At 36.3% G+C, this 15082-nt stretch overlaps 1 protein-coding gene and 1 long non-coding RNA gene across 2 annotated transcripts; both read right to left on the reverse strand.

The window, feature by feature from the left end:
• Positions 1-5226: 5226 nt before the first annotated feature.
• LOC130047172 (ladderlectin-like) lies at positions 5227-10509 on the reverse strand. The gene is made up of 5 exons (XM_056141745.1): positions 10411-10509; positions 8478-8581; positions 7442-7538; positions 6990-7198; positions 5227-5299 (listed from the first exon to the last, which is right to left on the reverse strand). The coding sequence occupies exons 1-4, from the start codon at positions 10448-10450 to the stop codon at positions 7032-7034; spliced, it is 408 nt and encodes a 135-aa protein (XP_055997720.1). The 5' UTR covers positions 10451-10509; the 3' UTR covers positions 5227-5299; positions 6990-7031.
• A 320-nt stretch (positions 10510-10829) lies between these two features.
• Positions 10830-12221, reverse strand: LOC125645827 (uncharacterized). Its single transcript, XR_007359457.2, has 2 exons — positions 11601-12221; positions 10830-11404 (listed from the first exon to the last, which is right to left on the reverse strand). It is a non-coding gene; the product is annotated as an uncharacterized LOC125645827 (long non-coding RNA).
• Positions 12222-15082: the final 2861 nt, after the last annotated feature.

Raw genomic sequence — 15082 nt, forward strand, 5'->3', positions numbered from 1 at the left:
ATCGTGTGGTGTATGTTGTTATGTTGAATGGTGTGTTGTATGTTGTTATGTTGATTGGTTTGGTGTATGTTGCTATGTTGAATGGTGTGGTGTATGTTGTTGTATTGAATAATGTGGTGTATGTTGTTACGTTGAATGGTGTGGTGTATGTTGAATGGTGTGGTGTATGGTGTTACATTAGATGGTGTGGTTTATGTTGTTATGTTGAATGATATGGTGTTATGTTGAATGGTGTGGTGTATGTTGTTGCGTTGAATGGTGTGGTGTATGTTGTTGCGTTGATTGGTGTGGTGTATGTTGTTATGTTGAATGGTGTGGTGTATGTTGCTACATTGAATGGTGTGGTGTATGTTGTTATGTTGAATGGTGTATGTTGTTATATTGAATAATGTGGTGTATGTTGTTACGTTGAATGGTGTGGTGTATGTTGTAACATTGAATGGTGTGGTGTATGTTGTTATGTTGAATGGTGTGGTTTATGTTGTTATATTGAATGGTGTGGTGTATGTTGTTATGCTGAATGGTGTGGTTTATGTTCTTATATTGAATGGTGTGGTGTATGTTGTTATGTTGAATGATGTGGTGTATATTGTTATATTGAATGGTGTGATGTATGTTAAATGGTGTGGTTTATGTTGTTATATTGAATGGTGTGGTGTATGTTGTTATGTTGAATAATGTGGTGTATGTTGTTACATTGAATGGTGTGATGTATGTTAAATGGTGTGGTTTGTGTTGTTATATTGAATGGTGTGGTGTATGTTGTTATATTGAATGGTGTTGTGTATGTTGTTACGTTGAATGGTGTGGTGTATGTTGTTACATTGAATGATGTGGTGTATGTTGTAACATTGAATGGTGCGGTGTATGTTGTTATGTTGAATGGTGTGGTGTATGTTGTTATGTTGAATGGTGTGGTGTATGTTTTTACATTGAATGGTGTGGTGTATGTTGTTATGTTGAATGGTGTGGTGTATGTTTTTACATTGAATGGTGTGGTGTATGTTGTTATGTTGAATGGTGTGATGTATGTTGTTATATTGAATGGTGTGGTGTATGTTGTTATGTTAAATGGTGTGGTGTTTGTTGTTATGTTGAATGGTGTGGTGTATGTTTTTACATTGAATGGTGTGGTGTATGTTGTTATGTTGAATGGTGTGGTGTATGTTGTTATGTTGAATGATGTGGTGTATGTTTTTACATTGAATGGTGTGGTGTATGTTGTTATGTTGAATGGTGTGATGTATGCTGTTATATTGAATGGTGTGGTGTATGTTGTTATGTTGATTGGTGTGTTGTATGTTGCTATGTTGAATGGTGTGTTGTATGTTGTTATGTTGATTGGTGTGTTGTATGTTGTTATGTTGAAGTGTGTGTGTTGTATGTTGTTATATTGAATGGTGTGGTGTATATTGTTACATTGAATGGTGTGGTGTATGTTGTTATGTTGAATGGTGTGGTGTATGTTGTTATGTTGAATGGTGTGGTGTATATTGTTACAGTGAATGGTGTGGTGTATGTTGTTATGTTGAATGGTGTGTTGTATGTTGTTATGTTGAATGGTGTGGTGTATGTTGTTATGTTGAATTGTGTGGTGTATGTTGTTACATTTAATGATATGGTGTATGTTGTTTCATTGAATGGTGTGGGGTATGTTCTTACATTGAATGGTTTGGAGTAAATTGTTATGTTGAATGGTGTGGTGTATGTTGTTATATTGAATGGTGTGTTTTATGTTGTTACGTTGAATGGTGTGTTGTATGTTGTTATATTTAATGGTGTGGTGTATGTTGTTATGTTGAATGGTGTGGTGTATGTTGTTACATCGAATGGTGTGGTGTATGTTGTTACATTGAATGGTTTGGTGTATGTTGTTACGTTGAATGGTGTGGTGTAAGTTGTTATGTTGAATGGTGTGGTGTATGTTGTTACGTTGAATGATCTGGTGTATGTTTTTACATTGAATGGTGTGGTGTATGTTGTTTTGTTGAATGGTGTGGTGTATGTTGTTGCATTGAATGGTGTGGTGTATGTTGAATGATGTGGTGTATGTTGTTACGTTGAATGGTGTGGTGTAAGTTATTACGTTGAGTGATGTGGTGCATGTTGAAAGGTGTGGTATATGTTGTTATATTGAATGGGTTGGTGTATGTTGTTATATTGAATGGTGTGGTGTATATTGTTATATTGAATGGTGTGGTGTATGTTGTAACATTGAATGATGTGGTGTATGTTGTTACGTTGAATGGTGTGGTGTATGTTGTTACATTGAATGGTGTGGTGTATATTGTTATGTTGAATGGTGTGGTGTATGTTGTTACATTGAATGATGTGGTGTATGTTGTTGCGTTGAATGGTGTGGTATATGTTGTTATATTGAATGATGTGGTGTATGTTGTTACATTGAATGGTGTGGTGTATGTTGTTACATTGAATGGTGTGGTGTATGTTGTTGCGTTGAATAGTGTGGTATATGTTGTTACATTGAATGGTGTGGTGTATGTTGTTGCTTTGAATGGTGTGGTATATGTTGTTATATTGAATGATGTGGTGTATGTTGTTACATTGAATGGTGTGGTGTATGTTGTTACATTGAATGGTGTGGTGTATATTGTTATGTTGAATGGTGTGGTGTATGTTGTTACATTGAATGGTGTGGTGTATGTTGTTGCGTTGAATGGTGTGGTATATGTTGTTACGTTGAATGGTGTGGTGTAAGTTATTACGTTGAGTGATGTGGTGCATGTTGAAAGGTGTGGTATATGTTGTTATATTGAATGGGTTGGTGTATGTTGTTATGTTGAATGGTGTGGTGTATGTTGTTTCGTTGAATGGTGTGGTGTATGTTGTTACGTTGAATGATCTGGTGTATGTTGTTATGTTGAATGGTGTGGTGTATGTTGTTTCGTTGAATGGTGTGGTGTATGTTGTTACGTTGAATGGTGTGGTGTATGTTGTTACGTTGAATGGTGTGGTGTAAGTTGTTATGTTGAATGGTGTGGTGTATGTTGTTACGTTGAATGATCTGGTGTATGTTTTTACATTGAATGGTGTGGTGTATGTTGTTTTGTTGAATGGTGTGGTGTATGTTGTTGCATTGAATGGTGTGGTGTATGTTGAATGATGTGGTGTATGTTGTTACGTTGAATGGTGTGGTGTAAGTTATTACGTTGAGTGATGTGGTGCATGTTGAAAGGTGTGGTATATGTTGTTATATTGAATGGGTTGGTGTATGTTGTTATATTGAATGGTGTGGTGTATGTTGTTATATTGAATGGTGTGGTGTATGTTGTAACATTGAATGATGTGGTGTATGTTGTTACGTTGAATGGTGTGGTGTATGTTGTTACATTGAATGGTGTGGTGTATGTTGAATGATGTGGTGTATGTTGTTACGTTGAATGGTGTGGTGTAAGTTATTACGTTGAGTGATGTGGTGCATGTTGAAAGGTGTGGTATATGTTATTATATTGAATGGTGTGGTGTATGTTGTTATATTGAATGATGTGGTGTATGTTGTTACATTGAATGGTGTGGTGTATGTTGTTATGTTGAATGGTGTGGTGTATGTTTTTACATTGAATGATATGGTGTATGTTGTTACGTTGAATCGTGTGGTGTATGTTGTTATGTTGAATGGTGTGTTGTATGTTGTTATGTTGATTGGTGTGGTGTATGTTGCTATGTTGAATGGTGTGGTGTATGTTGTTGTATTGAATAATGTGGTGGATGTTGTTACGTTGAATGGTGTGGTGTATGTTGAATGGTGTGGTGTATGGTGTTACATTAGATGGTGTGGTTTATGTTGTTATGTTGAATGATATGGTGTTATGTTGAATGGTGTGGTGTATGTTGTTGCGTTGAATGGTGTGGTGTATGTTGTTGCGTTGATTGGTGTGGTGTATGTTGTTATGTTGAATGGTGTGGTGTATGTTGTTATGTTGAATGTTGTGGTGTATGTTGTTATATTGAATAATGTGGTGTATGTTGTTACGTTGAATGGTGTGGTGTATGTTGTAACATTGAATGGTGTGGTGTATGTTGTTATGTTGAATGGTGTGGTGTATGTTGCTATGTTGAAGTGTGTGTGTTGTATGTTGTTACATTGAATGATGTGATGTATGTTAAATGGTGTGGTGTATGTTTTTACATTGAATGGTGTGGTCTATGTTGCTATGTTGAATGGTGTGGTGTATATTGTTACATTGAATGGTGTGGTGTATGTTGTTACATGTATTATATCATATGCTTCTGTTCGAAAGCTGTTCTTCTCGTGTGGATCAGTGTTAGAATAGGTCAACAGTACCCCTTGCATGTCGTAGGTAGCGTCTAAATGAGGCGGTCATTTGGATGAGACCACAAAAACCTAGATCCTGTGTCACATCAGGTGTGACACGATAAAGATCACTCCCTGCTCAAAGGCCATAAGCGCCGAGGAAAGGCCTAAATTTTTGCAGGTCTTCACAACCATTGGTGACGCCTCCATATGAGTGGTGTATTCTCGAGCAGGACGTTAAACAATATACAATCAATCAATTAATCATTCGACAGTTGCTCAATGATTTGTCGAATCTATATTTGTCGAATTTACCAAGCAGAATCAAAAAACGTATAAGTCCTAATTTTTTAATAGAGCATTTGTTAACCTAAGATGTTTGTTTGCTCGTGACTATATTAACCATATGATAAGGTATAATGCTTCACGCCAGCCATCGGATAATATGTTCAATAAAAGAAATAGTGTAGAAAATATTAAACAATTCCTTATTTTTTTTTATCAGCTTCAGTTATTCACGAGAAGGCCGAAATCAAAAGTCCGAATCATTAGGAACACATTTGTGTATATCATATTTGTGATAATCTGATATCTTTAGATAATTTTGATTGTTGGGCCGTTCCTGGCACACTGATTTTGACTACGGATAACTCCGTTTATCTGATCAGGATATAAGGCTCACGGTGGGTGTGACCTGTCGACAGGGGATGCTTACTTCTCCTAGGCACCTGATCCCACCTCTGATGTGTCCAGGGGTCCGTGTTTGCCCGACTATCTATTTTGTATTGCTTATAGGAGTTATGAGATTGATCACTCTTCGTTATCTTCGCCTTTCATCTTAAGATAACGTTAAAACGTTTTCTAATCGTCACAAAATGTTAAAACTACTTTTATTTCAGATTGATTTTGTTTTGTTTCTTTCAGTATTGCACATGTTGTTCGTAGTTGGGTTTTGTTTTTGTTTCGTTTATTTATTACATAAAACTCATGACTCAGCCAATAATGTTTTGGTGTTCTGTCATTCTGAAAAAGATAAACTACGTTGATTAATAAACTTATAACATTGAAATTGTTGTGTAATACATTTGGAAGGGAAAGAGGGGGAGGGTTCCATTAGCTGGGGCTCTACAAATGTCAGGATTCAAACTGACGCATCATAATTTACAGATTTCCACTGCAACACCAATAGCATTACTTAAATTCAAACTTAAGTATGCATGGAATGAATATATGCGATCTATTCTCAAATACTACCACAGTTATTGCAAAGATCAAAGGAATGCCGCTGTCATTATTCTGCGATATGCCTTCATACATACATGTACTAACTGATTGATGAAATTGATACGCATCTCAATTGGATTTTGTGTTTTGGTAATACAACAATAAAGTCTGTAACTGTTAATTCCATTTTATAATCATAGCAATTAATCAATATATGTTGGAAAACAAATATGACTGAAGAATATTTGTCATTCAATATAAATCAATTGTCTGTATTCAGAGCTCGATACACATGTAAACAATCATGACGATATCCAGCTATCTACTGCTACGTATGTCTAGTTTTACGGAACTGTATATTCACAGAAATTATTTAATACGTGAACATCAAGCTAAATAATTGGAATATTTTTCAAATTAGATTTAGTATATCCTACCATCTCACCTTTATCGTCAGCAAAACACTTGTAGGTCTAGTCCGTTTCAGAAATTGCATGACGTCACGAAGTGACCTCATTCGTAGCTTTATAGGTAAATGATCGACTGTATATTTCTGAACCGCATTATCGTAGACGGGATATTAGAATAGAAATAAAGTTCTTGTTTTCGTGGGTGATGCAGGATAATCTCCGAGGTCTCGAAGTCTTGTCGGAAATATAAAAGTCTCGGTTAACGCCTCCATTTTTAGATTTCAAAACAACATCTCTCGACCTCGGATGATTCCCCGCAACATCCATGAGACACGAACTTTATTTCTTGAGTAAATGAGGTAGTAGTATTATAACATAAAATACACAATTTTTTATTAAACAAAAACATAATCCAGTTTTGGGGTATATATTAACTTAATCCAGTTTTGAGGAATATAACTATATCCAGTCTTGAGGTATGTATGATGTATTTAAAAGCAGATTGTTCAGTGTCTAAATAGGAGTATATCGGAGTATGAAAGACGAAGATAACGAACAGTGATCAATCTCATAACTCCGACAAGTAATACAAATTAGATAGTTGGGCAAACACAGACCCCTAGACACACCAGAGGTGCGATCAGGTGCCTAGGAGGAGTAATCATACCCTGTCGACCGGTCACATCCGCCGTGAGACCTATATCTTGATCAGGTAAACGGAATTATCCATAATCAAAACCAGTTGCCAAGAACTGCCTAGCAATAGGCATGACACACTTCAGATTGCATTTGACCCAATGATAGGTTGTATTGGCAGACTAAATCGTTATAACGACCATAAAATTTGCGAAAAGCTGATTTTAAACGAGACTGTTGGAACCCCTGCACCATCAACTTGTTCGTCAGTAGCCTGCTTCGATTTAAAACTGACCATACACAGAACAAGCTCTTGCGTATGAAATCATTTGAATTATGAGATTGATCACTGTTTGTTATCTTCACCTTTCGGTACTTTAAAGACAGCCAAACAACCCCTTCTGACTCATACTTTAGAAATGTTTGAAAAAATTCACGCTCACTCTCTTTCACAGATGAAGTCATTATGGTTTGAACAAGGCGCGTCATTCCACTGGTAATTGTGACCGAACCAGAGAACAACACAGTCCTCGCTGTGGTGAGTCATTTGGTTCATTTGGCGCCCAGTCTACGAAATCTACATCATCCTGAGTCGTCTGCCACAGGTACTTGCCTTCTACCAACGCGTCCGTAAGACCAATCCAATATGTCGCTTCCAAACCAAAAAATGCTTTATATTTTTACAGGTTTCACAAAACTACATATACATGTTCCGGTTATCAACTAGTACTGTGATTCTGCTCAAATAGCACAAAAAACTGGAGGCGACATATAATAAATGAGGGGATATATCAAGAGTGAGATTCATTGACATTTCCATTAATTGACCTGTCTGTGAAAATATCCCCTATGAATTTCATTAATTTGCAGTCAGTCGACAACGTAAATTGCATACCGTTAGTTTTAGCAGCAAACAGGTGATTTTTCAGGAAGTTGTTTTCAGATGAGCTCTCTATTTGAACTAAGTTTGCATGAAGGGTACTGCAATAGAACTGAAAATTTATTTTTGAAATAAATTAAAAGGCTAAATCAAGATCAAATTTGTATGACTTAAAGCTTGTCAGCATTGAATTGAAAATAACGTTTCTGACTTGGCCAGTATTAAAGTTGATAAATGTCAAGTAAGAAAACTATTGACTATCAATAATACTTGAACAAATTAATGTCGTTAAAGAATCGTTGATTTGAATTAAAATATATTGGGTAATTGTTGTGCACCTGGAATTCTGGGAATGTAAGGGGCGGCGGATGAAGGAAAGTCACCAAAAATAAACTCTATCCATATACATAATACTATTGTTCAATGAAATTGCACTAAAAGTAAAGCGGTATGTGGTCAACCAAAAGAAGAAAAATCTGGTAGATATCTAATACGTCAAAATTGCACAATATATGGTACTATATTAATGAATGGTGAAGATAATGAACAATGTTCAATCTCATAACTCGTACAAGGAATACAAAATAAAGAGTTGGGTAAACACGGAGCCCTGAACACACCAGAGGTGGGATCAGGTGCCTAGGAGAAGTGAGCACCCCCTTTCGACCGGTCACACCCGCCGTGAGCCCTATATCCCTATGTGGAAACAGAGTTATCCGTAGTCAAAATCAGTGCCAAGAACGGCCTAACAATGAGTATGAAATATGTCGGACAACACTTCACTTAATGATAGGTTGTATTGGCAAACTAGAACATTGTAACCACTATATGATTTGCGAAATGCTGTAAAGGTTCATGTAAAACAAAGAACTTTTATGTATACACTATATTAAAGTCACGCATAGACTAGAATTACCAAAAATACAATCTCCAATTTAGGTTTTCACCGGTAATGGTGACATTTCCATATGAATGAAAAATTCTCGAGCATGAAACAATTTACAACCAACCAATCAATTTACTGATAAGAAACATTTAGTTTTATTATTACCATGGCTTCTGTCCAGCCTAGACGTTCCGCGTCAATGAATGCATAGCAAGATGTAGCGTGGTGATACCAGCCCCCAGGACAAGACTGAGGACCAAGGACTGCAACTGCAAACACATGTTCCAAATGAATACAATGCACAACATTTGAACACTATAATTATAATCAGACTTCTTAGATCCGCGTCACATACTCTGCGTAAGAAGATCTGATATAACCCGACTAGGGGTCATGTTCATTTGAACTTTATGTTAGCCAATCAGCGCGTCCCCAATGAAATCATCGGTGTTTACAATTAAGGAAAATGGATTCGATTGTTTGGTTTAATTAAAAGAAAGCACATCGCATGTAGATGTGACGTCACAATAAACCGTTTACGTCGACTGGTGGTATATTCCTCGCGTTAATTAAGTAAACTATTTTGAAAATTATTCAAATCGTACCCATCGCTATTCATACATAAATCGCATTTCACAATTAATTTAATTAGGGTGTATTTTATGTCGTACGATTTGTTGTTTGAATGAACGAAATAGATTAAGCATTATTGCAAAAGTTTGAAATTCCTTATGTGAGAATAAACAACTTTATAATGTGGAATAAACTTCATTGGGTAGAGATTACTGCAACATATCTACGAATTGCCGGGAACCGCCTAAATAAAAAATTATTGTTTGTATGGCGCAATCTAACTGGCTGATAGTTCTTATGAATATTCTAAAGGAAAGGTCATGCGGACATGACCCATGTTGGGTTATGTCAGATCCTATTGTAGCGATTGTGAACGTATCTTACGATCTGATTTTAATTAGATTGAACATTTCAAGGAATCAATCATTGGTCTCGGTTTCCAGTGACATGACAAAGAGTATTATTATACCTCAGTATGAGAATTCTATGCAACGCGTAATCTGACTGGCCTCGACAGTCACGTGCCAGGGTTGATTAAACTTCAAATTCCCCTCTCAAACATATTTCCCCATCTTATTATATACTTTCAATTTCATCTCTTCTTTTCCTTTATAAGTTTGCGGGCATATATCACACGATATATGCCCGGAAACATTCCGGCCCGCAAACATTACGTCACAATCAAATTTCTACGTCGTTAATTTTCAAATTTTTCGTGTTTTTCATCTTTTACTCAGTTAAACCGATAAAGTTATTGTTAAAAATAAAAATTTTGTTAGTTTCTAAATGAAATTGAAAGTATATAATAAAAAGGTTATAGACTTTGTAAGGGAAATATGACGACCTCGTTTTTTGTCGCGCCAAAAAACTCGGTCGTCATATTTTCCCATACAAAGTCTATAACCTATAAATATTTCACCCATTTGGCAAAGTCGTGCATTTTCCATAAATTTAACAGTAAGGTAGACAGAGTGTATTGTGACGTCACAATAAGTCCGAGTCATTCTACTTTCATAGTTCGTTAGGCACAAACATATGCGGGTCTCTGATACACTGTTAAATTGCCTAGTTTTGGTTGATACAAAAACAAGCAAGTAAATCAGCATTCAAGGAGAATGGAACTACAAAAACTAGTTATCATATCCCTGTATTTCGATTTCGTACCTTCTAATACGTTGACGGCGCGGTGTTACCGTTGCTTAGGACGATCTCCGAGTCATCAGCAGACAACTTCAAATCCATGTTTGTAGTCTTACTTTGTTTCGGTATAATAAACAATTTATTGCATCAATTTTCGGGAGATTTGAAAATTGCTTTACCCTCGGGAAATATGATTTTTCTTGGGTGAATTAATCTTCCTATTTCCCTCATTATCATGCAATAAATGTCTATAATGTTTTACGTCTACAACTTAATTCAAAACGTTATATTGGGAATTATACCTGAGGAATATGGAAATTTATAAATATAGTAATAAATGAAATGAAATTAACACCTGTAAATTCAAATAAAATGTGTAATTTACCTACGGCTGACAGCAGTACAAATCTATACACGGATCCCATGTTGACTGTACAGATAAGACAGTCTGGACCGGAGTAGCGGATTCTTCATGCTTGTTTAGCTATGATAAGAATATGTGTTATCAAGTCAATACAAATCCAGCAATTTTTCTCAAAGAAGCATTGGATGCATATTCTTTCTCGATTTTTGGACATTCTCAAATTTTAATGTTATCAACATCAACACAATTTTAAAATGTGAACTAAATATAGGGTCAACTACAACCAAAGTGTAAGGGCAGTGTTAGTCGTCTTGCACATTTTCACATTTTCCAGAGATGATTTTTATAGAACCTTACTCTCTTGGTGTTTCTTACCGATTGATTTGCCGTTCATGACATACTGATTTTGACTACGGATAACTCTGTAATAATAAATAATAATAAATAAATTCTTTTATTTAGACAGGATAGCACAATTAGTACAAATGACTAGTTTGCATTGTGGTCCTGTATAAGACATATTGACAGACAGATAAATGAAAGAATAGAAAAATAGATAACATAATATGAAATATATACATACAATATACACACCATATCACTGGGGAAAAATAAACATATACATCATATCTATATATCACTTATTTGAGTAATAATGCTGCAAATATGCTGATTTAAAAGATGTAATAGAACCACAGCTTCTGACAGACTCGGGCAACTCATTCCATAAAATTGTGGAGGATACCTTAAAAGACCATTTATAATATTCAGTTCAAACTTTTGGTAAATATAAAATGCCACTATCGCTACTTCTTGTTGTTCTGAAACTAACTTGGCTGACAAAACTAAAAACTCTCATATATTCTGGTGTCATGTCATTAAGAACCTTAAAATCAAGCACTAGTTTTCTATATACAACATAATCATGAACAGGCATCCATTCAAGAACACTAAAAATATCAGCTGTAGAAGTCTGAGTTACTTTCACCTTCAATATAATTCTGGCTGCCCTTTTCTGTAATGTAAGAAGTCTGTCAATAAAAACCCTGTTTTTGGCTGAGCACCAAACTGTACAATAATAATTAAAATGAGGAAATATAGCAGTGTTATAAATTTTCAATAGTGCTGCATTTGACATAAAAGTTTGCAGACGACGTAAAATGCCTATTTTCTGTGAAAGTTTCTTGCATAAAGAATCAATGTGTACATACCAGGTTAGACATTCATCTATTTGTACACCAAGAAGTTTGGCCCTTTTAACAGTATCTAAAACAATATTTCCTACTTTAATACACATTTTTCTACACTTTGAGCGTTTTTGTGCAGTGCCAATCAACATACATTGTGTTTTCTCTAAATTCATCGTAAGTTTATTACTTTTCACCCATTTCATAGAGTTTAAAAGATCATCATGTAACCTTTGCTCAATAACATCAATAGATTGATGTGAAACATCCTGAGATGTATCATCTGCATATATAGAGACATTTGAGTGCTTTAGGCATTTAGGATAATCGTTAACAAATAAAATGAAGAACAGTGGACTTAATATGGACCCCTGAGACACTCCTATTGTAACATCTTTTTCATCTGACAAAACACCTTTCCATCTAGCACATTGTGATCTTCCGCTAAGATAAGACTGAAACCATTTAAAAGAATTTTGACAAATACCAAATGATAAAAGCTTGTGTAACAATACCTGGTGGTTTACAGTGTCAAAGGCTTTACTAAGATCAATGAAAAGAACACCTGTTATTTTGCCACTATCTATATTACTTAACCATTTAACGCTGTTTAAATGATCAAGATACAGGACTCACAGCGGGTGTGACCGGTCGACAGGGGATGCTTACTTCTCCTAGGCAGCTGATCCTACCTCTGTTGTGTCCATATATATATATATATATATATATATATATATATATATATATATATATTATGTGTGTGTGTGTGTGTGTGTGTGAGAGAGAGAGAGAGAGAGAGAGAGAGAGAAAGGTGTGTGCGTGAGAAAGGTGTGTGTGTGTGTGTGTGTGAGAGAAAGGTGAAGATAACGAACAGTGATCAATCTCATAACTCATAACCATAAGAAATAGAAAATAGATAGTTGGGCCAACACGGACCCCTGGACACACCAGAGGTAGGATAAGGTGCCTAGGAGGAGTAAACAACGTGTTTTGTATATTTTAAACCGGCAATGCCCTCTAGCTGGACAGGGTTGAATGATTGAGTTCTGCTAGATCCCAGGCGATATTGGTATCCCTGGCAACACCAAAGCAGACGGGGCCAGAAGGGGTGCACTTTAAGATCATATTGCACACTTTAGGACTCCCTACACTGATTTGGAATGTTTCATGGAACTATATGTAAATTCTCTTTGGCAGGTCTGTTGGGTTTTCTGTGACATATGTAAACTTTATTCTATTCGAGGCAAAGTGGACAGATCGTGTGACATCGTGATGGAACGCCAGGACGAAGTAATTGTTTCAAGAGTACGCATTGGACTTTCAAAACTGACCCACTCCTAGCTACTGAACGGAGAATTTCAGTCTGAATGTGCGTCTTGTGCATTGTGTTGGGATGCAGTGATTTTTCGCTTGCGAAATGGACGGTTTGGTAATGTGCGGTCAATGCTGGAACTTTTTAAAAACAGGATTTAAAAATCATTGTATTATACAATGTTTACAAGAATAGGATTTTTACAGAAGGGTTTGAACACTTTTATGGTTCGGCTTTTTATATGCACGAAGTGATTTTTTTACTTGTTTGTGTGTTTTTGACTTTTATGTCCGTCGGATGAGATGTTGGAGGGTGTCCCATGTCAAGGGTCACGGCTTCCTTGGCACGAAAGGAATCGTTTCCCTGATGTTGGAAAAAGAGTGGGATCACTGGGGGCCATCAACGAAACTCGACCACTCACAACCAAACATGTTTCAATGAGTTGATCGTCGTAAGATGGCTGAGATATTGTCAAATTGGCGTGAAACCATAATCAATCAATCAATCATATTTGAAATGTGCCTTTCTGTTTGTTACATGACATTTTAATTATTATTATATTGTATAATGAACAGTCAGGCATATATGGAATATAAACACATAAACATGATCTTTTAAAAGTATTCACGCTCTGGTTATCTTTTTCATCAACGCATCGTGAGGTGCATTTGGAGCTCCCAGCAAGGATCGAACTCACGATGATTGAAATGAAGCGAATTTGCAATTGAGAAGATTGTATAAAAAGTTCTAATAAAAACATAAGCCAAAGCAATCTCCACACAGAAAGGAATATTTTTCTAGGAGAACACATCTTCCAGATTCGTTTCTTGAATGACAGAAATTCCTACATTTCTGAGCATATCATATCCATTGAAATGTAGAAATCTTGGTATGTTCCGTTTGTGACAAAATTAATCTCAATAGTGTATATCGTACAATGTTTAAGTACACTGCTCCATGTACATGTGCTTGTACTGATGTTATTGATCATACATTATAAATCGACCGTTGGTATGTGCATTCCGAGATCTTTCAGCTCACGACATTGGGAGGCATCCAAGAGCGACTTGTGGGAGGTCACAGGATCTCGCCCAGACTATCAATACACATAGGATCTGACGATCAACACCTCACATAAAAAATGGCGATTACAAAGTGATCAATCTCAAAACTCCTATAAGGAGCACAACATTAAGAGTAGGGCTAACACAGACCCTTGCACATATAAGAGGTGGGATCAGGTTTCTAGGAGGAATAGCCCTAAACACAAGGCCTATTATTTCGAGCAAAGGATTAATGATAGTATTTAAAGGGAAAGGCAACCCAAAAGATTTGTACAAGATAAATGATAGGGTTAATTGTATGATAACGATTTGTCATATTATTCTGTTGATATATTGTCTAGATAAGCTTCAGTACTCATTTAAAAACGTTAAAAATTAAAATTCCCGCGATCTATAGAGGCTGCCATGATGTGTATCTCTTTTGTATTCAAGACCACAAAAATTAATAATTTTGACGTCACACCGTGTGTTCCGATTTTGACGAGATTCTAAGATCATCAAATATGTGCATGTGGTAGATCTTACGAATAAATAGATTGATGCCCTGCTGTCAAGCAGTTAATTACACTAATGTAAAGGGGAGATGTGAAAATAGTTGGGAGTTTCTCTCGAAATTCCCGACCCAACCAAGTCATTTGAAAAGAAAAGACTACGTAAACTGTGGATCCATCATTTTCGTAATGACAAGTTGAGGTCTGAGACATTTGTATGAAGAAACGCATTTAGCGTCTGCCTGATCTGCGACTCGACTGAACGTCTTCTTTTCTCAATTTCTTCTTGCGAAAAACAAGCTCAAATCTATACGACTCAAAAGTTAACTGTTCATGACTTGTTATTTTTTCAGTGCTACTGATGAAATAAACCGGAACCGACGGTATGACGTCATGAATTAAACATCAATGGCCTCTCTCATAGCGGTGGGTAATTTGTGGTGTCGGTAGCCTAGTGGTTAGGTCGTCAAACTCTCGACCGAAAGGTCGTGGGTTCGAGTCCTGGCCGCGGCAGGGCTGCCGTTGTGTCCTTGGGAAAGGCACTTTACATGAATTTCCTCACTCCAGTCAAGTGTAAAAGGGGTACCTGGCTATAGACAGTGAAAGATATTGTTAGAATGTTAGTGCCCTAGCGCTTGT

Source organism: Ostrea edulis, chromosome 6, assembly GCF_947568905.1.
Source record: "Ostrea edulis chromosome 6, xbOstEdul1.1, whole genome shotgun sequence".
In the NCBI taxonomy this organism is placed as follows: domain Eukaryota; kingdom Metazoa; phylum Mollusca; class Bivalvia; order Ostreida; family Ostreidae; genus Ostrea; species Ostrea edulis.

Coding starts and splice junctions, on each gene's coding strand:
- LOC130047172 (XM_056141745.1), bottom strand. CDS start 10,450: ATGGGATCCGTGTATAGATTTGTACTGCTGTCAGCCGTAG. Junction 7,539..8,477: donor TAGGCTGGACAGAAGCCATG/GTAATAATAAAA, acceptor ATAAATTTTCAG/TTCTATTGCAGTACCCTTCA. Junction 7,199..7,441: donor GTTTGCTGCTAAAACTAACG/GTATGCAATTTA, acceptor TTGGTTTGGAAG/CGACATATTGGATTGGTCTT.